General features: G+C 40.6%; 2 protein-coding genes across 3 annotated transcripts in view; one reads left to right on the forward strand and one right to left on the reverse strand.

Moving 5' to 3' along the window:
* The window catches only part of stag1a (stromal antigen 1a), a 67,555-nt gene extending 48,020 nt beyond the window's left edge, over positions 1-19,535 (forward strand). Inside the window, exons 11-32 of one of the 2 annotated variants that reach the window (XM_017436425.3) lie at positions 567-665; positions 763-842; positions 1,003-1,110; positions 1,651-1,765; positions 2,010-2,127; positions 2,359-2,462; positions 6,366-6,458; positions 6,709-7,002; positions 7,655-7,725; positions 7,913-8,081; positions 8,710-8,802; positions 8,902-9,076; positions 9,873-10,012; positions 10,940-11,041; positions 11,127-11,275; positions 11,399-11,527; positions 11,613-11,812; positions 16,788-16,956; positions 17,049-17,165; positions 17,238-17,352; positions 17,444-17,524; positions 18,673-18,696. In XM_017436425.3, the coding sequence (XP_017291914.1) occupies positions 567-665; positions 763-842; positions 1,003-1,110; positions 1,651-1,765; positions 2,010-2,127; positions 2,359-2,462; positions 6,366-6,458; positions 6,709-7,002; positions 7,655-7,725; positions 7,913-8,081; positions 8,710-8,802; positions 8,902-9,076; positions 9,873-10,012; positions 10,940-11,041; positions 11,127-11,275; positions 11,399-11,527; positions 11,613-11,812; positions 16,788-16,956; positions 17,049-17,165; positions 17,238-17,352; positions 17,444-17,524; positions 18,673-18,696 (2,745 nt within the window). Of the gene's footprint in view, positions 1-566; positions 666-762; positions 843-1,002; positions 1,111-1,650; positions 1,766-2,009; positions 2,128-2,358; positions 2,463-6,365; positions 6,459-6,708; positions 7,003-7,654; positions 7,726-7,912; positions 8,082-8,709; positions 8,803-8,901; positions 9,077-9,872; positions 10,013-10,939; positions 11,042-11,126; positions 11,276-11,398; positions 11,528-11,612; positions 11,813-16,787; positions 16,957-17,048; positions 17,166-17,237; positions 17,353-17,443; positions 17,525-18,672 lie in introns of both variants that reach the window. The other variant, XM_037977681.1, reaches the window with a different exon arrangement.
* Positions 19,536-20,612: 1,077 nt separating this feature from the next.
* pccb (propionyl-CoA carboxylase subunit beta) overlaps positions 20,613-22,354 on the reverse strand; it is a 25,832-nt gene continuing 24,090 nt past the window's right edge. Inside the window, exons 13-15 of the mRNA XM_017436427.3 lie at positions 21,891-21,989; positions 21,290-21,389; positions 20,613-21,210 (exon numbers count right to left, since the gene is read on the reverse strand). Of these exons, the coding sequence (XP_017291916.1) occupies positions 21,089-21,210; positions 21,290-21,389; positions 21,891-21,989 (321 nt within the window). The 3' untranslated portion in view covers positions 20,613-21,088. The remainder of the gene's footprint in view (positions 21,211-21,289; positions 21,390-21,890; positions 21,990-22,354) is intronic.

Genomic DNA, 22,354 nt, shown 5'->3' on the forward strand with positions numbered 1-22,354 from the left:
GTAATCATCAAAATTAAACGAAATAAACATTTGAAATATATGAGTTTGTATGTAATGTATGAATATAATATACAAGTTTCACTTTTTAAATGGAATTACTGAAATCAATCTACTTTTTCATGATATTCTAATTTTATGACCAGCACCTGTAAAATACCTGAGGCTACAGCCCTAAAAGTCTAAGTCTATAAATCATGCCAGTAATAAATAATTATTTTTAAAAAATGGTCCAAAGCTGCCTATCTTCATTTCTAACATATGCTCCAGTAGATTAAATCATAAATGTGGGGGCGACTTCGAAGGTGGGTACAAAGCAGGCCAAAGTAGGTTATATTGTGTATTGAGCTAGAATACAGTTTTGTGAGCCGTGCACACAAAAATAGCTTGTGATTTTCAAAAACTTACCTCAGAAAACATGTCTGCATGGCTTGCTGATCGCAAGCACTCAGAATTCAGAGACTACAAGTGAAACTTCAAATATTTTCTTAACATTTTGAGTCACCAATTCCAGGAGTCACAGCCCAGTAAGATACTACATTTAGCTTCAACTGCCTCTTGTTTTTCAGCAAGGAGAAGTGCGTCTGAAATGTCTGAAGGCTCTGCAGAACCTGTACACAAACAGAGAACTGTTCCCCAAGCTAGAGCTTTTCACTAACCGCTTCAAGGTAATACAGCAAGAAGCATTTTTTTGTCTAACATCTGTATGTTTATTCTACTTTTTGCAGTTGCTTATTTAGTTTGATTCTTTGACTGTGTTTGTAGGATCGGATTGTATCAATGACACTGGATAAGGAGTATGATGTGGCTGTAGAGGCCATCAGGCTGGTTACACTCATTCTGCAGTAAGTATCTGTGTTCTTCTCTGCATGCATGAGATTTTATATTTAGTTCATTAAAGCTTGGTATGGTTTGGGGATATTTTACATACACTCCTGTTTTAAATTTGAAGCAACCAATGTTAATTTTGACCTGAGTAAAACCCATTGTGATTGCCTTGTGCAGAGGTAGTGAAGATGCTTTGTCAAATGAAGATTGTGAGAACGTGTACCACCTGGTTTATTCTGCTCACCGGCCGGTGGCTGTTGCTGCTGGAGAGTTTCTTCACAGGAAGTGAGTCCAGTTGTTATAAATTTTCCTCTAAGCTTGTTACAATTGTGTGAAGTAATATACAGTCCTGCTCACCATTATTGGCACCCATGAAGTTTAAGTACATATAATGGAATATTTACTGAAGGAAATTCATCAAGTGAAACAACATTTTATTGCTGATAGCTTGTGCTTGATGCAAAACAGCAAATGATCAAAAACATTTAAAAAGATAAACATTATGAGGAAAACAAAGAAAAACATTTTTACCATGCCAATGGTATTGGCACCCTTTGCTGCAAATCAATATGAAAACCCATTTTGGCTCACCTGTTGGAAATCACACATAAAGATCACTTGTGATGGACTGCCTCCACACATTTGACATGAATTAATCAATGAATGATCATGAAGATATTCACTCAGCTATGCAAATCATGAAGGGGTGCCAATAATGGTGAGCAGGACTGTAGCTGTGTCATGAAATTCTGTTTTTACTGCATTGTTGTCTAAAGTTCTGTCCTCCTTGATTTCTTTCCCCTCCTGCAACTCTTCATTTCTCAGATTGTTCAGTCGGCATGACCCCCAGGCAGAAGAGGCCCTGGCTAAACGCAGAGGGAGGAGCAGTCCCAACGGAAACCTTATCCGAATGCTGGTGCTCTTCTTTCTGGAGAGCGAGGTAACAATGAGTGCACATCTTTCGCTCTGACTGTAAATTTTAGGCATTAAACACACAAATACATCCATATTCTTCCACATTACATTAGTAAACAACTCATGATTGGTTGCTTTGATGTTTTCCTGTCTACTTTCAGTCTGTGTTTCTTCTGGCTGTGCTGGTATATAATGTTTGCAGCTGTATCAGGCTGATTAAAGTAATGTCATTCGGCTGCCTGTATCAGGTCTCTTTAATTGTGTTTTAGCTCCATGAGCATGCAGCTTACCTGGTGGACTCATTGTGGGAAAGTTCTCAAGAACTACTAAAGGACTGGGAGTGTATGACTGAACTTCTGCTGGAGGAACCCGTTCAGGGAGAAGAGAGTAAGGCCAACTATTTCACTCTCTACTGTTATTTGACTCTGAAAGTCTGTGAAATCCCTCCAGGCTTCTTTAAATCACAGCTGAAAAACAGCAGGAAGAGAGCTGATGTAATAAAATCTTGATTCTTGAAACTTTCTCTCCTTTGATCCTTCTCTCTGTTTCTGAGCTTTGCTGATATTTTTTGTCTCCATAAATATTTCTTTTGTTCTGACTTTCTGTCTGTCTCTGCAGTGTTATCAGACAGGCAGGAGAGTGCGCTGATTGAGCTGATGGTGTGCACAATTCGACAGGCTGCTGAGGCGCACCCACCTGTTGGCAGAGGCACTGGCAAACGGGTGGGTTATGTAGAAACACCTTATTCATTATAAACTCAAGGTCAAAGTCACTCTATTAATACTTGTTTTGACTTGGTAGACTAACAAGACTCACTGAGCTTTTAATTACTGTATTTTCTGCACCGTAAGGCACACCGAATTATAAGGCGCAGTCTCAATTATGGCGTCCATTTCTGTACTTAACCCATACATAAGGTGCACCTGATTATAAGGCGCATGCTAAAACATACGTTCTACAAAAAAAAAAAGGTCACAGAAGCAAAACAGTGAGTTTGGTTAAACTTTATTCTACTATGTAACAATTATTTTACATATTATTTTTTTTCATTCTTCTTCCACAAATCCATCAAAGTCCTCATCTTCTGTCTGAATTAACCAGCTGGGCAATTTCGCCATCAAACATGTTAGGTGCCCTCTCATCATTGTCTGAGTCTGTCTCGTTGCCAAGGGGCTGTTCAGTAATGATGCCGGCTTTCGCGAAAGCTCGGACAACAGTTAAAGCAGATACCTTAGCTCAGGCATCCACAATCCATTCGCATATGATGGCGTAACTCACCCGGCGCTGCCCCCTTCTTAATAAATGTGTGTTCGCCGTCGGTCATCAATCGCTCCCACGCCATTCACAATTTAACTTTGAACGCCCTGTTTATACCAACGTCCAGCGGTTGGAATTCTTTTTTAATCATCCCGGAATGATGGCAAGCTCTGAATTGTATTATTTTACATAATAGTTTATCGCTGCCAGCATACGTACTGTACGTATTACGTAGTGTTCTCTGATTGGTTTATCGCTGCCAGTGTACGTACCGGTGCTGTACACATTACCGTACGTCCCTGTGTCAGGGACAGATTTTGGAATTCAGTGCACACATAAGGCTCCCTGGATTATAAAGCGCCCTGCCGATTTTTGAGAAATTTTAAGGCCTTCAGGTGTGCCTTATAGACCGAAAAATACGGTAATTGAAGTTTGAGTTTTGTGATTTCAGATCAGACTTTTTAAGGTTTAGTGTTTTTTTCTTTACATTTGTATTTTGTCATTCACATATATCCACATAAAGTATATTTTGTTTCTGTTTACTTTTAGCTATAACTGCTTGCTCATAAATGTAGAATAAAGACAAAATTAAAAAACTGATACATATACTTTAAAATCTCCCCACATTAGTGTTGGGTAATTGGAGAAATATATTGACTATAAACCACTGTGGGAGTCTGTGGGATATTTCTTATAAGGAGAGTATTTTCTGTTTATTTTTTTGTTTTTTATTTTTGGATCTGTAAATAAATGTGCAATTCAAATCTAAATCTTAACACACTCAAAAATGCTATGATCATGTGCAATCTACCAATCTATCTCCAGCAAGCACCTCTGTTTTTCTATCAGGGTTGGGTTGCGCCTGCTTGTCAGCAGCTGCTATTTTTCTTTTGCTATGTAGTGATTTGGTTTGTTTTTTTCTTTTTTATAACAATTTCAGTGACAAACTATAAACACTTGGAAAGCGCAAACCTCTGCCAAAGCCATAGAGGTCACTGACACCATTGAACTCTTGTATGATCCAGATCACCACCAAAATTTAATCACTAGTTTTTTGTGATAACGTCAACATTTCTTGAAAATTTCATCAAAATCTGTTGATTAGTTTTTAAGTAACCTTGCTAACAGATGGATGGATAGACAAACAAACCTACGCTACCAAAACCATAACCTCCTTGGGGGAGGTAAAAATAACCAAACAGTCTTGCTTATTCACATGCAGCTCAAATGGTTGGATATTGTGCAGCTTCAGGGTCAGTAGATTAACAGCACAGATCCAAAATCATATTTTATTTGGATAAATACATCATCACTGTCCAGTCACTACAGTGGCAGTTCATTTGCAACTTCCATTTATATGGTGAGATTTTAGAATAAGTGAAATGTAAAACCAACCTAAACAAGGTTTTAATAAAGGGATCACCTGCTGAAGCATAGACAACATTTTAACAAAGGGGACACCCTGTGACCTTGAAATCAATAGGGTTTATGCTTGACCCATGAGGTGTCCAGCTGCGCAGTTTGACATTCCTAAGATAGACGGTTGCAGAGTTGGTGCATGGAGTCACCTTTGAGCAGATCACCATCAAAATTTATTCACTTGTTTGTTTTGAGAATCAAAATATTTCTTGAAAATTTTGTCAAAATCGTTTCACTGGTTTTTAAGTAATCTTGCTAATAAATGGACAGACAAATCAACGCTACTGAAAAAACAAAACTTCCTTGGCAGAGATAATTAATTTCATCATAATAAAAAATAAAGATCCCTGATAAACATTTCGAAATTATTTCAAGAAATATTTGTTTTAGGAAAACTCACAAGTATGTCATAATGTAGGCAGTTGTGTAATTACTATGTAATCTGGTGTCATTTTAAGATCAACCAGGAAATAAAAATTAAGCGCAGAAAATGAAAATCACAAATAACTCTGCTCCACTCTGTGGGTAATTTGTGACCTGTTCCGGCTAAATGAGTCATAGTGAGGGATGTTTTCAGTTTGAGTTATTTCTTTCACATTTTTTGTCCATCTCAAAAGTTTCAAAATGATATATAGTTTATTGGCGATTTATCACCTAGCTAGCAACAAGCCAGTTTTTATAACAAGAGTACCAGTTTGAAAATACAAATTTTATTGGTCTGAAGGGATGTTGTTGGGAATTCAACACCCATATTTCAAAAAAGAAATCCCCAAGCTTTACAATGATGTCATGCATTCTTTTAAGGATTTTCTCAGCGCTTCAGCTGCCAGCAGAAAAAATTTGTCAAAACTTGTCAATTTCAAAGGAAGCTAATGGGATTAGAATTAAAAGACTTATTTCTGAAGACATACTTGTTAGAAAACTTCAATTTAAAGGTAGATTAGAAATTACATGTTATTTCAGTTGGATTGCTAGATGGTGTGTCTGGGGATGCTTTTTTTTCACAAATTTCAATTATGGCAAAAAATCTATACTTTCACTTTTCGTGCTCTGCTGCCTGTGCTCATTACATCTCCTTTCGGTAGAATGTGACACAAGTGCTTTTTGTCAGCGTATAGCCTAAACTTCAAGACAAATAACAGACAACAATCAAAAGTTATAAAATAACCTACAATTTTTATGACAGACAAAATGAACCTGCATCGTAGAGATCTTTTTCATCCACAAATCAGCTGGTGAATCAGGTTTGGGATGTGTGCATGGCGGCTGTTTCAGAATCAACTATCAGCTGTTAAACACAGATTTCTTAATAAATTAAACCACTATAATTGTTTTATTTATATTATTATCAGTGAAAGCTGCTTGTGGCTGTTTTTCTTGCACACTGGGAAGTTCACGTCTGATTTTGTAGCAGTGCGTCATGAGGCACTGCAGGTGGAGAGATTAAGCCAAAACAATGAAGCACTGCACCTCATCAGAAAAATAAGTTGTTTCAATACACTGTCCAGCAGGTTTCAACTTTTAAAAATATTGTTTGCTCTGATAGTAAAGGCATCATGTTAGAAGCTGACCACATTTTTATTCTCAGCGTGACAAAGCTGCCTAGAGTGCCTAAATTAGCCCAGAGCTAGTTGCACAGATCTGGTAAATTTATTAGTCAAGGGTTTTAAATAACTCCATGGTTTCAAATAAAGTAATCCTAAACTACTTGGTATTTTTTATGGGCCACAAACAATTGGCTTCCATAGTTTCACATAGAAGGATTAACTGATTCGCCCCTTCGCCCCCAAAAAATGGCTTAAACATACCTGTGGAAATATCTCGCCAATCATCAGTTGTTGGACCAATGATATCCGATGAGGAAAATTTTATCTCCCAAGCCTATCTCATAATTTGAGAATTTCTTGACATTTCTTGTGTAGCTGTAAGTTTTGTTTTGGTTTGTTCAGGTCCTAACAGCAAAGGAGAGAAAGACTCAGATAGATGATAAGAATAAACTGACCGAGCACTTCATCATGGCTCTCCCCATGTTGTTGTCCAAGGTAAGCATTTTGATTTTGAGCTCCAGCCTGCACAGAGAGAGGCCTGAGACAAATGACTTGTCTGGAAAACTGATGTGTTTGTTAAAAGATTGATCATTTCTCACTGTGGTTAAGGATGTGCATTTTAATTGGCTGTTCTACCAATTGAGAAACAAAGCACCAAGTAAATAATATGTCCTCCCTATTTATAACTTTGTTCTTTGTCCTTAAATATCATTAGGACTCACCCCTCTGTGTCTTTTCCTCGCAGTACCAGGCTGACGCAGAAAAGGTTGCCAATCTGCTGCAGATCCCGCAGTACTTCGACCTGGATGTGTACAGTGCCGGGCGCATGGAGAAGCACTTGGATGCCTTACTGAAGCAGATCCGGCTCGTGGTGGAGAAACACATAGAGACAGACGTCTTGGAGGCCTGCAGTAAAACCTACAGCATCCTCTGCTCTGAAGAGTACACCATCATGAACCGCGTAGACATCGCCCGCTCACAGCTCATTGACGAGATGACAGATCGATTTGCACACTCTGTGGAAGAGCTGCTGCAAGAGGTATGACAGGGACAAGAGGAAGTGAAGTCTGACAGAAGTTAATGCCAAACAACTTAATGACTTTATTTCTGGACTTTATACTGAGAGACGGTGTGCTAAGATAGAAAATACAATCAGTGTGTTTCCAGGGACTTTTATTGGTCAAATACATCCTAAAAAATATTTAAACTATTCTTCTATAAAGTGCTGACATTATTTATTTTAGATGTAAAAGATGTACACCATGGACACTCAACAAAAATACAGTTTGTAGCCAGAACAACAAAACTTTAGTTGTGACAAACTCCAGAAACACCAAAATAATCAGAAAATGTTACATTTTGACAAGTTTCTTGAATTGATCAACTTTTAACAAGTACCTACACATATTGATAGGGGACTGCAGTCCCGTGGTCATTACCACGGTCCCGTAATCTTGAAGCTGTGCGCTGAAACTCAGATTGCACCAGAAAGGGCATTCAGCTTTAAAAAAATGCTAAATTTCTTGCATGAGATTGCTCGCTGTGGCGACCCCCACTGAGGAGAGCAGCCAAAAGTAAAACAACAACTTGTACATATTGTTGTTTTGTCTGAGTTTTGTATTTATTTATTTATTTAAATTAGCATGTGTGACTGTCAGGTTTACTGCCTTTTTTTTTTTTTGGTCACGCAGGGTGAGGAAGCTGATGATGATGACATCTACAATGTACTGTCTACCCTCAAGCGACTCACAGCCTTCCATAAGTAAGTGTTGCTCTTTTAATTTGTATTTAAAAATTAACTTATTTTAGTATAAATATTTTTTTTAAAAACCTTTTAAAACTAAAAAAAAATCTATGTTTCAAAGTCAATTTGCTGAGCAGTAAAGATCAAATCTTGACATTTTTGCCATCAAAGGGTACTTTATTTGTTAATCTTGTTTTGGTTTCAGTGCCCATGACTTGACGCGGTGGGATTTGTTTGGGAATTGTTACCGGCTGCTGAAGGCAGGGATTGAGCAGGGCTCCATGCCGGAGCAGATTGCTGTCCAGGCCCTGCAGTGCTCCCACTACTCCATCCTCTGGCAGCTGGTCAAGATCACTGAAGGAGTTCCCAGCAAGGTGCACAGCTCATACCTTTAAAAGCAGTTTAAAAGAGCACACTCAGATGTGTGGTTTATTTTTGGTTAGAGCCTCAGTTCACCCTCTGGAGTCAGGATCTGTTTTTTTGAGTGGCACAAATGAATGGTGGCATTTTATTGTGACACCTCATTGTTTTGTAGAAATAAATGCTTGGAACAGTGCCTGTATTTTAATGTAAATAGTGTGCAACTTTGTTGCATGTTAAATTTGTACTTATGTTTATTAAATTTTTACTGTTTAGATTTGCATTCCAAGTTATAAAAATGGTCCGTTAAAACTATTTGTGGTTTTCACAGTAAAAAAAATATAAATTAATAACTTTCCTACCCAAAGAATGACACCAAACATGTCAAGTTAAACCGTTTTTAAGGTGAAATATGAATGTAAAATCAAAAGCAGTCCAAAAATGACCAATTTCACCATGGAGCCCAGAAGGTTAAAGATTACACATCTGTGCTTCAGTGCAACTTATCTCTCCAGAGTTAGCCAGTACAGAAATTCTGGTTATTATGGTGCTGTTGGTGTAGTATTGATCACTGTTAAGTGTCCCAATCTCTGTGTTTGGGACACTTTAATAATGATGTATTGATGTGTTGTGTTTGTGCAGGATGACCTCGTAGCTCTCAGGAGAGTGGTCAAGTCTTTCCTGGCTGTGTGTCAGCAGTGCCTGTCCAACGTCAACACACCAGTTAAAGAACAGGTGAAAGAAAAGAGCTGTACACAGTAAAGTGGTTGTAGAGTGACAGAAAAATAGCTTGTTGAATCAGCTTTTAGTTTTTGTTTGCTGCCTCTTACTCAGGCGTTCATGCTTCTCTGCGACCTGCTGATGATCTTCAGTCACCAGCTGATCTCTGGGGGCAGAGAGGGTCTGCAGCCCCTCATCTTCAACCCAGATGGCACGCTGCAGAACGAGCTGTTAAACTTTGTCCTGGATCATGTCTTTATCGACCAGGATGATGAAAACCAGAGCATGGGTGAGAAAAACTGTTACATTCCTTCAAGGAATGCTACACTTTTAATTGTCATCTAGTATAGTGGTCCCCAACCTTTTTAGCTCCACGGACCGGTTCCTTATTAGACAGTATTTTCATGGACCAGCCTTTAAAGGTGTGGCGGATAAATACAACAACAAAACAATGATACGACCGGCATGAAAATGGGGGTATTTTTTTAAAACATAATAAACGTAAACCCAACGTGTACTCGCAGCTTTGTTAGCTTTGTTGGTACTGTGTTATCAACATGAATAACACCCTCTCCTCCCCCTAATGTTCTCTGGTCAATATGGCGATGTTTAAACATGCCCTTTAAAATAAGATACACCACAAATAAAAAAGTGCACAAAGAATACAACTCACCGTAACGCTGAATCAGTGGGAGCTCTGTGCCTGTTTCTCAGTAACAAGACGGTCCCATCTAGGGCTCCAGAGACTTTTGTTTTTTACTAATTTTGCTAGCTTCTGGGTTTGTTTTAGCAGTAACATATCACTGACCAAGATAAGTGTTTTGACACCTACCAAGAGGGAGTCATAGACTGATATAGTGGAGAGAATGCAGTCAGTTTTTCAAAAAAAATGCCGTTCAGACTCCGAAAATAAAAAAACGGAAATACTGTAAGTTAATTATATTTTCTCTGCGGCCCGGTACCAAATGACCCACGGATTGGTACCTGTTTGCGGCCCAGAGGTTGGGGACCTCTGATCTAGTAGATGAGTGAAATAATCCTCCTCTCCTCATAATATTTCTCCATTCCTTCCCGTCCATGTACAGAGGGAGATGAGGAGGACGAAGCCAACAAGATTGAGGCTCTCCACAAGAGAAGAAATCTGCTTGCAGCTTTCTGCAAACTCATCATCTATGACATTGTAGACATGCCTGCTGCTGCTGACATCTTTAAACACTACATGAAGGTCTGTAGTGTCTACATGACACTGTTTTTGAGTGAAGTAGTCAATTTTTTTTTTGCTGCTGTTCAGCTGTTCGTGTACATGACAACACCACGTGTTTTCTTTGAAACTGAAGCTTTCTGAACCCTGGTTTCAGAGTGGAGATTCTTGTGGAACCCTTCGCAGTGGTGTGAAATCACATGCGCACCACAGACACACAAAGACACAGTCAATAACTGTTCTGCGCATTCATGAGTAGAACAACAACAGTAATAATACCAGATAGCAAAAGGCTGTTTGTGTTACTCACCCTTTTCAACATTTAGTAGCAACTTGTCAGTTTGTGTATTCACGATTTGGGTTGTAACTGTTTACATGCTGGAAACTGCATGTGCGTCTCGTTGAAAGCTTGGCATCAGTGTTGACAGATATACGGTAATTACCGTTTTTATAAGACAGTTTTAGGGTCAAGTCCCTCTCCCTTTCTGTGCACATGTCCGCCAATAACAACACAATTAATCTTACAACGTCCCCCCTCTAAGAAGGCGCACCTCGTCCAGCATATGTTATTTTGGGTCAAAGTATATAAATTTTGAAGCAACAGTATGTTCTTCATTTCCTATCTGGCAACCCTGCCTGGTATGGAAACTACAACAGATTCAATGAACACAGATAGATATCTCCATGTACATGTTTTCTTTACCACAATAAACAAAAAAACACTGAATACAGAGATCGTTCCCATGTAAACAGAGCCTTAGTTTGCTTTTGACATTACGTTTTTATAAAAAGTATTTAATTAAAATGTTACAACTACATATATATGTATTAATTTTAATTTTAAAGACAGAGGAGGTAATACAAGTTTATTCACATAAATTAATGGTTTTGATGATAATCTGAGAATTTATTGCAGTAAATAGTTTCAATTTTCACTTTATTTGTTTTTAGTACTACAATGATTACGGCGACATCATTAAGGAAACTCTTAGTAAAACCAGACAGACAGATAAGATTCTCTGTGCCAAGACACTCATCCTCAGTCTGCAGCAGGTAAGTGGACGACAGTGCCACACACACCATTCTGTTTTTTACAGCATGTTACAAATACATTGATGCTTGTGTGTGTGTTTCACAGCTGTTCAATGAGCTGCTTCAAGATCAGGGTCCCAACCTGGACCGAACATCGTCTCACGTGAGCGGCATCAAGGAGCTGGCCCGCCGCTTCGCCCTCACCTTTGGCCTCGATCAGATCAAGACCAGAGAAGCTGTTGCAACACTGCACAAGTAAGATCCAAGTGCTTTTAGCTCTTTAAACTGTACTGATCAGACAGATGAAGAGAACTTTAAAACCAGTTTTATCAAGCTCCATGTTTAGTTTTTGTCTTTTTTCTTTTTCTGTCCTGTCAGAGATGGGATAGAGTTTGCCTTTAAATATCAGAATCCTCGAGGACCAGAGTTTCCTCCTATCAACTTGGCCTTCCTGGAAGTCCTGAGTGAATTCTCCTCCAAACTAATTCGTCAAGACAAGAAGACAGTGTAAGTTCTCCCTAACTTTAATGTTTCTCTTTGATGGAAAACCAAAAGTGCATCACTTGTTGTACAATTCTCTGCATCTCCACAGTCACTCTTACCTGGAAAAATTCATGTCAGAGTCGATGTCAGAGCGTCGGGAAGATGTTTGGTTGCCACTGATCTCCTACAGGAACAGCCTACTGACAGGTGGAGACGAGGACCACATGTCCATCACGTCAGGCTCCAGCAAGACCGGCTCAGTCCGCAGCAAGAAAGGCCGACCGCCGCTGCACAAGAAACGCATTGAGGGTGAGCAGATAAGTTTTACTCCATTTGTTATGTTTGGCTGTTTCCGGCTGTTAAACACGTGTTCGAACAATGTCATGGAAAAGTATGGAAATTGGTTTTAGCATTTTCCAAGTATAGACAACCATTTTTATTTTCAGACTTTATTCTCTATTCAATTTTCTCAAACAAAAAAAAGGCTCAAAAGGTGAGTTATTTTGTTTGTTATAAAAGATGTACATAGTAGTCATAGTTTTAGTAGATATTTTGAAACATGTGAACACGGCTAAGCTTATACCTATGCTATATCACAGTTGGGCAATATTTTTTCCAGGGGGCTATTCTGACTCGTTTATGGGATCAAACAAACACAATCACAGTCACAATCCCCGTTACCTAGCAACCCAAGTGGCGTTCCACCCATTTCATTACAGGAAGATGGTCACATTTTTTCTGCTGGTTTTACCGCTAAACAATGTCTGCTGGAAAAGGAAAAATCTTTATTGTCTGCTGCAATATAGAACATGTGCATGTTCTCCCAGTCACGGAGAACAGAGCTGCATGGCTTCATTTTATTTTTGATGGCAATGTCCCTGTGATATTACCAAAGAAAGTTGTAGTTTGAACAGCTCACCTGTCCCAGAAACACGTCTCTGTTAAAGTCATGGCAGGTTTATCTAAACTAACATTAGAACTATAGTATTAAAAGAAAAGAAAAGTTGGTGAAAAAAAATAATAAAACTGATCTTTACCAGGTGACAGTTCGGACACTTTTCGGGTTTGGAGGAGGAGAAGGAGGAGGAGGAGGCGTCTGACTAAACTGACGCTGCTGCTTCTGGCCGGGCTGATCCTGGCCTTATTTTATTCAGATTTTTTTTTTCTTTTTTTGTGAATTAATGACAATATAAATGTGCATCACTCCTCCCTGGGCTGCCACCTTACCGTGGTGGAGAGGTTTGAGTGTCCCAGTGATCCTAGGAGCTATGCTGTCAGGGGCTTCATGCCCCTAGTAGGGTCACCCAAGGTGGACAGGTCCTAGGTGAGGGATCAAACATGGTGCAGCTACGAGACCCCTTATGACGAGTTACAATTCCCTCGCTCGGACACAGGTCACCGGGGTCCCACTCTGAAGCCAGGTCTGGAGGTGGGGCACGTTGGCGAGCGCTTGATGGCCGGGCTTTTGCTCATAGAGCCCGGCCGGGCACAGCCCAAAGAGACGTAGGTCCCCCTTCCTATGGATGGGAGGGGCCAAAAGGGTCGGGTGCAATGTGGGATGGGTAGTGGCCGAAGGCGGGGACCTTGGCGGTCTGATCCTCGGCTACAGAAGCTGGCTCTTGGGGCATGGAATGTCACCTCTCTGGTGGGGAAGGAGCCTGAGCTGGTGTGTGGGGTTGAGAGGTTCTGGCTAGAAATAGTCGAGCTCACCTCAACGCACGGCTCTGGCTCTGGAACCAGTCCCCTTGAGAGGGGTTGGACACGTCTTTCATTCTGGAGTTGCCCCCGGTGAGAGGCGCAGAGCAGGATTAGGCATACTTATTGCCCCCCATCTTGGTGCCTGTAAGTTTACCCCGGTGAACGAGAGGGTAGCCTCCCTCCGACTACGTGTGGGGGGACGGGTCCCGACTGTTGTTTGCGTTTATGCGCTAAACAGCAGTTCAGATTACCCACCCTTTTTCGAGTCCTTGGAGGGAGTACTGGAGAGTGCCCCTCCTGGGGACTCCCTTGTTCTGCTGTGGGACTTCAACGATCATGTGGGCAATGACAGTGAGACCTAGAGAGGTGTGGTGGGGAGAAACGGCCCCCCTGATCTGAACCCGAGTGGTGTTTTGTTATTGGACTTCTGTGCCTGTCATGGATTGTCCATAACGAACACAATGTTCAAACATAATGGTGTCCATATGTGCTCTTGGCACCAGAACACCCTAGGTTGCAGTTAAAATGATCTATACTTTGTTGTCGTTTCATCTGATCTGCGGCTACATGTCTTGGACACTCGAGAGGGGCAGAGCTGTCAACTGACCACTACCTGGTGGTGAGTTGGCTCCCATGGTGGGGGAGGATGCCGGTCAGACCTGGCAGGCCCAAACGTATTGTGAGGGTCTGCTGGAGCTTTAACTCTCACCTACGGGAGAACTTTGAACATGTTCCGGGGGAGGCAGGGGACAATGAGTCCGAGTGGGCCATGTTCCGTGCCTCCATTGTTGAGGCGGCTTATTGGAGCTGTGGTCGCAAGGTAGTTGGTGCCTGTCGCGGCGGCAACTCTCAAATAGGACTCCTCCTTCAGCCTGACAGCATCCCTCACCGCCGGTGTCCACCAGCGGTGAGGGATGCTGTCAGGCTGAAGGAGGAGTCCTATCAGGCCTTTTTGGCCTGTGGGACCCCAGAAGCAGCTGACAAGTACCGGCAGTCCAAGCAGCATGGGAGGAGTTTGGAGAGGCCATGGAGAAAGACTTCCGCATGGCTTCGAGGCGATTCTGGTCCACCATATGGCATCTCAGGAGGGGAAAGCAGTACAGCATCAACACTGTTTATAGTGGGGATGCTGTCCTTCGACCTTGACTCGGGACGTTGTGGCTCGGTGGGCGGAATACCTCGAAGACCTCCTTTTGAGGTCACTTAGGTGGTTAAAAAGGTCCTCGGTGGCAAGGCCCCGGGGGTGGATGAGATTTGCCCGGACTTCCTTAAGGCTCTGGATATTGTGGGGTTGTGTTGGCTAATGTGACTCTGCAATATTGTGTGGATATCGGGGGCGGTTCCCCTGGATTGGCAGACCGGGGTGGTGGTCTCCTTATTTAAAAAGGGGGACCAGAGGGTGTGTTCCAACTACAGACGGATCACACTGTCAAGCCTCCCTGGTAAGGTCTATTCAGGGGTTCTGGAGAGGAAGGTCCATCGGATAATCGATCCTTGGATTCAGGAAGAGTAGTGTGTTTTCGTCCTGGTCGTGGAACACTGGACCAGCTCTATACCCTCAGCAGGGTCCTAGAGGGTGCATGGGAGTTCGCCCAACCAGTCTACATGTGTTTTGTGGACTTGGAGAAGGCGTTCGACCGTGTCCCTCGGGGAACCTTGTGGGGGGTACTCTGTGAGTATGGGGTACCAGACCCTTTGATACGGGCTGTTAGGTCCCTATCAGGGTTTCCATCAGAGTTCTCTGTTGTTATTCATTGGCCTTGAAGTTAGACGAGTGTTGGTGCTTTATTTACACTTTTTCATTTATGTTACTTTAATTTATTTGTAAATGTGACTTAAATTAGGATTCAAATTACGTGCAATCAATTAGTATTTAATTGTATTTTTGTTTAAAAAAGTATTTCAAAAGTGCCTTTTTGTAAAACTATAGTTGGGTAAATATTTGACACAAATATCTTACAATATCACATAATAAATAGCCATATTTTCAACTTTCATGTAAACTTTAATCTTTTTTTTTTTTTAACTAAATCACAGTCGGCCGGCAATTGGCTGGCGAACAGCCACTTACCACCAGGCTTAGCCTCTTTTCTGGAGGAAACCTTGCCCTGTATGACCAGTGTCAGAGCTTGGTCCGCATTGCCGGCAATAAGTCGGGCTTGTTTCCGGTAAGAGTTGGACTCTGCCAATGTTGCCCTTTGTCACCGATTCTGTTCATAACATTTATGGACAGAATTTCTAGGCGCAGCCAAGGTGTTGAGGGGATCCGTTTTGGTGGCCTTTACTGTGGTTCTATTGGCTTCATCAGGCCGTGATCTACAGCTCTCACTGGAGCGGTTCGCAGCCGAGTGTGAAACGGCCGGGATAAGGATCAGTGTCTCCAAATTCGAGGCCATGGTCTTGAGCCAGAAAAGGGTAGAGTGCCTTGTCCGGGTCGGGGAAGATGTCTTGAGTTTAAGTAAAAAAGGGAAAAAGGGAAAAATGGAGCGGGAGATCAATAGGCGGATTGGTGCTGTATCTGCAGTGATGCGGGCGCTGTACTGATCTGTCATGGTGAAAAGAGAGCTGAGTCAAAAGGCAAAGCTCTTGATTTAGCGGTCGATCTATGTTTCTACCCTCATCTATGGTCACAAACTTTGGGTAGTGACCGAAAGAACGAGATTGTGGATACAAGAGGCTGAAATGAGTTTTCTCCACAGGGTGTCTGGGCTCTCCCTTAGAGATAGGGTGAGAAGCTCAGTCATCCAGAAGGGGAAGTCTGGGTCTCCCTGCTTAGGCTGCTACCCTTGTGACCCAACCCTGGATAAGCGGAAGATGGATGGATGGATGGATGGATGGATGGATGGATGGATGGATGGATGGATGGATGGATGGATGGATGGATGGATGTGCGTCAGATCCGCAGCGTTTAATCCTTCAGATAGATTTTATGTTTTGAGACAGGACACTGAGCTGGGAGGGCGTGGCCAACAGCAGCTTATTTGCATAAAAGTGACGTAGCCCTAAAATCGCTCATTCTGAATTGAGTTCAAAACAGGCAGAACTGATCAGGTGAAATCTCAATATCTGAGGTGCCCGAGCCACCTCAACTGGCTCCTCTCGATGTGGAGAAGCATAATAGGTCCTCTTTAAACATATTTCTGTGAACAAAGACTTGCAGCAGATAATTTAGACAAGTCTTGGATAGAATTATTTGTTTGTTTGTTTGCTTGCTTGAAAAAAAATCATCTGTTTGCCCTTAAAAACCTGGATTGACACAGTTCCACAATATTAACCTTGTGTTGTTTTCAGAAAGGCTTGAAGTGTTGGATTGAGACTACAAATTTGTCACAATAACAGGCAAAAACATTTATTTTTTTTCCAGAAATGTTCCATGCAATGAATCTTTTCTGTATAGTGTGTTGTTAAATTTAAAAAAAAAAAAGAAAAAAACTTTACTTATCAAAAATGGCCTGAGAATTGACAGAAACCTGTAAATTTAAGTTGGGAAAAGTTTTGAATATTAAAATCAGAAGTGTATAGGAACCCTGGTTATAGGAAAAAGAAATGCTCCTAACTCAGTATATCACTTCACGTGTGTTTTCAGAAGAGAGCAGTGTGGAGGGCTCGTGGATGATGCGAAATGACACCCTCCAAACACCAGCGGCGCTCCGGACTCCTCAGCTCACCTCAACGGTCCTCAGAGAGAACAGACCAGCAGAACACATACCTGACCCAGATTCAGAGCCGGGATCAGAGAACGACTATGTGCACAAGTATAATCCTCATTATTTTACACACTATGACTGAACTGACTGGTATAAATGAATCAGTTGTTGTGATTCATCTGAGACTCTGTGGTCTCCAGTCCTCAGATGCAGATGTCGTGGCTCGGCCAGCAGAAGATGGAGGAGGTGAACAGAAAGGACCGAACGAGCATGAACTACATCAAGTCGCGGAGCAATCAAGGCGTCCGGCAGACTGTGTAAGGCCTAAAACATCAGAAATGTTATCAAACCTAAAGAATGTTCCTGTTTAAGTGGCATTTGTATTTTAGGCGTGGGTTGATGGAGGACGACGCCGAGCCTATCTTTGAAGACGTGATGATGTCATCGCGAGGGCAGCTAGAGGACATGAACGAGGAGTTTGAAGATACAATGGTGATCGATCTGGTCAGTGATCATTCTCAACTTGCAAGATGCATTTAGAAAAGTTTAAGTAAAGTCAAATAAGTTCCTTTTGTTAAAACTTTGATCTTTTCAGCCGCCATCAAGGAATAGACGTGAACGAGCCGAGTTAAGACCAGACTTCTTTGACTCTGCAGCAATGATAGAAGACGAGTCGGTTTGTACCAAAATGCTTTTTGTCTTTTAAACCTTGATTCTAAAAACATTTTTTATTTTTAAAAAGCAATATTTTTCTTAATGAGAGGTTCTTGAGGCATGTCTTGGTAAAATATATACCTTCATTTGAATCAGTTAGCAGCACAGAAAGACAGGTTTTCTTCTTAAAAAGATGGAGCGCTGTGGAAAATGTAAAAAAAAAAAAAGAAATGCAGTGTGAATGAGGAGACCAGTTGCTGTTGTTTTTGGAGAGGAATGTTGTGTTGCTGTTGTAATGGATGCAGTATGTCTTGCTGAAATATGCAAGACCTACCCTGAAAAAGATATCATCTGGATGGGAGCACATGTTGTGCTAAAACCTGTACTTTTCTTAATTTATGGTAGCTTTCCAGATATGTAAGCTGCCCATGTAATAGACACTAATGCACCCCCATACCATCAGAGAGGCAGGCTTTTGAACTGTGTGCTGATAATAGGTCGGATGGTCCCTCTCCTCTTTAGTATAAAGAATACGGCGTCTGTGGTTTCCAAAAAGAATTTCAAATTTTGTTTCAGCTGACCACAGTTTAGTTTTCCATTTAGCCTCAGTTCATTTTAAATGAGCTTTGGTCCAGAGAAGACACCAGCATTTCTGGATGGTGTTTATATGTGGTTTCTTCTTTGCAGGATGGAGCCTAAACCAACATTTGTGGATAGCACAGTGAACTGTGTTTACTGACAGTGATTTGTGGAAGCGTTCATGAGATGTAGCCTGCATTTCTCTTGTTATACCCAGTCTTTTACTGACCTGTTGCCAGCTAACCTAATTAGTTGCAAAATGCTTCTTGAGCTGTTTCTTATTCGTAAAGCCTTTTGTTGCCTGTTCCAGCTTTACGATGTGTTGCTGACAAAAAATGACAAAAAACAATTTCTTAGTTTAAATATTTGATATGTTTACTATGTTTCATTGTGAATAAACAATGTGTTTATAAGCTTAAAAAATTATTGCATTTTGCTTTTATTTACATTTTACAAGTCCCATTTTTTTGTGTGTGGGGGAGATTGTGGTTATAATGTGCAGTGAAGTATCCTGCTTTTCCCTCAGGTTTCAGAGAACGTTGATTCTTCTAAAGATTTTCTTGACTTTGTGTCTCCTGTTTGTTGTTCCAGGGATTCAGCATGCCCATGTTCTGATCTGGAAGAAGTTAAGTTCCTGTGATCTGCATCCAAACCATGAAAAAACAGAAACGAAGGAGGGTTTAGGATGTCCAGTCCAAATCACCTGTCATTCAAACTCTAAAGAAGAAGCAAACTGTTAAAGATTGTCTGTTTTGTGTGATACAATGGAAGGACGTGATCTACTGACTGAAGAAACTCTTCCAGCTGATGTTGGATCACACAGACTGCAGGTTCCACAGTCTGGTCTGAATTATTCAAGAGCTTCATCCTGTTCCTGTTCTTCCTCTTCCTCTGCAGCCTGTCGGTTTAGCTCGTTATAGTTGTGGATCTAATGGTGACTCAGCGCGGCCGTGAGCGCGCTTAGGTTTTACAGTTCCTGTTACACCGACGACTGGTTGTTTGCCTCTGTTCGTGGTCATCATAACAGAGCACCATGACACTCTGTACAGACCCCCCCCCCAACCCCACCTTCTTTTGGTGTTGCACTTCTAGTTAAATCCATCATGGAGAGGACGTCCGTTCGAAACAGTTCTCTGCTCCTGTTAGCACCCACTGATCTCTCTTTTCTCTGTTCTCTAGTATGTGGTGTGTGATGTGCTTGTAAAGTGTTGGTGATGATGATCATGGTACTGGCACATACGCACAGATCAACAGCTGTCTGCCAACCTGCAGGAAGTGATGTAACTAATTTTTATTTCCTGATAAAGGCACATCTTTGACTGAACATGGAGAGAAACTGGATATCCTACTGCTCACACACTCCAAATAATGGCTTTTTGAAGTAAAAAAAAAAAAAAAAGATAAACATATTTTCAATTGTGTAGCTTTAGTACTAAAGTTTTAAATCAAATGTTTTGTTTTTGTCTGATGTTTGTACAGTTTTTTTTTCTTGAATATGTATGATGTTTGTTGCCAAATTGTGGCCTACATACTTAAAGTATATTCCATCCCTCCCCCTCACCTGTTAGTCATATCAGAGGGTAAACAAGAATACCAGCTTTTATGCGTTGTATGATCTGATTGTAATTGTTCCACATTTAAGTATTAGTGCAGAATATCTGTGCCGTTTGTTAATTTAGCAAGTCGCTTACATTTTTTGCACCTGTGAACAGTGTTAACAAATCCAAGAAGTTAAAGATTTGTTGTTCATATCCAACTCTGTGATGGATCTTTTGTCTGGCAGATGTGTTTGAATGTTCTCAGCCCTATCTTTATTTACCCTCTTTTAGGGTAATCAATCATTTCCAACCTTTACTCACTGGCTCCATGGTAGTCCTGTAAATATCCAACAATTGCATCTTTTCTGCAGTGCAGTTGACATCTGTTGCCCTACGATACTCTAAAAGCCTGTTTTTTTTTTTTCTGTGAACTTAAATTTTTTAAATAAAATAAAACTTGTAATCAATATATTGATCTTTTTGACTTTAAACAGCTGGTGCACAACCTGCAACAACTTAACTTTTCAGGTTTAGCCAGATTAAACAAGAAATATATTTATTTAAAAACCTAGTAGTCCTTAAGGAAATGCATATCACCCTGACCAACTTTTATCCCAGAGTTTTAAACTGAGATCACCTTATGTTGAGAAGAATGTGCTATAACAGTTTTGGTCATGCCTGGTTAATTACATTATGCACGAGCTCAAGTGATGCTGTAAGTTTTAACAAGATGACTAATAGACAAAAGAACACAGACACAAAACTGCTGGCCTTTTGCCTTCGGCGCCGTTTGAAGCTGTAGTGTCAGGCCAACATTTATCATACAAACCTTGAACCCCAAATTTAACCTACTTTTGAATTTTTTTTTTTCATTGCAACTCCTAACAGTGCCCCAGTAAATACATGTAACACACTGGTCAGGAAGTCTTTTTAGGAATAAGACAGTTATCAAATCTTTAGATCAAAATATTATATTGTAAAAGTTAAACTGTACTGAGTTAATGGTTTATTTTACAGATGATCAAAAAGGCACAGTTTCAGATACCAAGTGCATTTGAAAGCACTGAAAAAAAGTTGAACATTTCTAAACACTGTACAGGGCGAGAAACTACAATACAGTTTATTTTTTTTTACTTAAATGATTTTGTTTTTTAAAAAGGTGTATATTTTTGTTAAGAACATTTTCTAAATAAACAATGGCCAAAATGGCCACTGCTGACCTGACAATCTAAAATACGTTTGGCTACAAGATTGTTTTGCCGAATGTAATTGAAAAGTTCTTTGATAAAGAAATCAACCTCGATTTTGCTCATGGGGCAACAATACATCACTTAAATCTGAAAAATGACTTAAAAGAATACAGGAAGTAAAAAGATGACAAGTCCAGGATGGATGTTCACTTGTTGCTTTGAGTGGAGTGGTGAACAGTTGGGAACTTCCTGTTAATGTAAAGCTGGGTCAGTTTGGTTTCACAGAGGAATGTTGGCATGCTTCTTCCACGGATTGACCTGCTTCTTGCTGGCCAACATCTCCAGATCACTGCAGATCTTTTTTCGAGTTGTGGCCGGCTCGATTATGTCATCAACAAAACCTAAGTGGTTAAGAAGGACGCAGATTAAACTCATAATTAAAGATTAGAGCAAGAATTATAGCACAAGTGTTTTGTTTACCTCTGACAGCAGCTGGGAAGGGGTTGGCAAACTTTTCCACATATTCAGCCTCTGCCTTAGCCTGATTCTCTTTTCCTCTAAAGATGATCTGAACAGCACCCTGTGAACACAGACACAGTGAGTGCAGATACAGTTGAAACCAGAAGTTTACATGCACTATATAAAAGAACACATGCATTTTTTTCACAATGATGTGAAATCAGTGAGTTACATCAGTTCTGTCAGGAGGAATGGGCCAAAAATCCTGCCAACTCTTGTGAAAAGCTTGTGGAAGGATATCCAAAATGTTTGACCCAAATCATACAGTTCAATGGCAATGGTACCAAATACTAATGAAGTGTATTTAAACTTTTGACTTTGAAGAAAGTGATAAAAAATTGCTTTAAAAACATTATCTCTCCCAATATTCTGGCATTTAGCAAATAGAAATAATTTTGAAAATCCTAATTGAACTTAAACAGGAAAAGTTTATTCTTATTTCACGTCAGACAGTGTGAAAAAATGCATGTCTTTTTATATGGTGTATGTAAACTTCTGGTTTCAACTGTAGGTAATTTAAAGGAAAGGCAAAAAGTGACAGTCAAGATAAGCGTGTTTATACCTTGGCACCCATGACTGCAACTTCCGCTGTAGGCCAGGCGTAGTTCACATCACCTCTCAAATGCTTGGAGCTCATGACGTCATAAGCTCCTCCATAAGCCTGGAATAAAGAAATGAAAACAAAATTACTGTTGATGTGGCATTAATAAACCTGAACAGGTAGCATTTTTAGATATTACAGCAAACTCAACCTCTTGCAGCTGCTACACAGGAGAAAATAATGTATGAAGACTTCTTTTCTACAGGAAGTTTGGAGTGATTGTCACTCCCAAACAGCCCCAGCTACACTCCTGATCAAAATCTTAAGACCAGTCAAAAAACTGCAAGAATTTTCATTTTGCACTATTGGATCTTAAGAAGGTTCTAAGTAGAGCTTCACAATGTTAAAGGAAAAAATCAGTGCAAGAGACAAGAACTTTTGAGCGGGGAATTTTCTGCAAACTGCATTTACACTCAAACATGATT

This window comes from Kryptolebias marmoratus, linkage group LG10, assembly GCF_001649575.2.
Source record: "Kryptolebias marmoratus isolate JLee-2015 linkage group LG10, ASM164957v2, whole genome shotgun sequence".
Classification (NCBI taxonomy): Eukaryota; Metazoa; Chordata; class Actinopteri; order Cyprinodontiformes; family Rivulidae; genus Kryptolebias; species Kryptolebias marmoratus.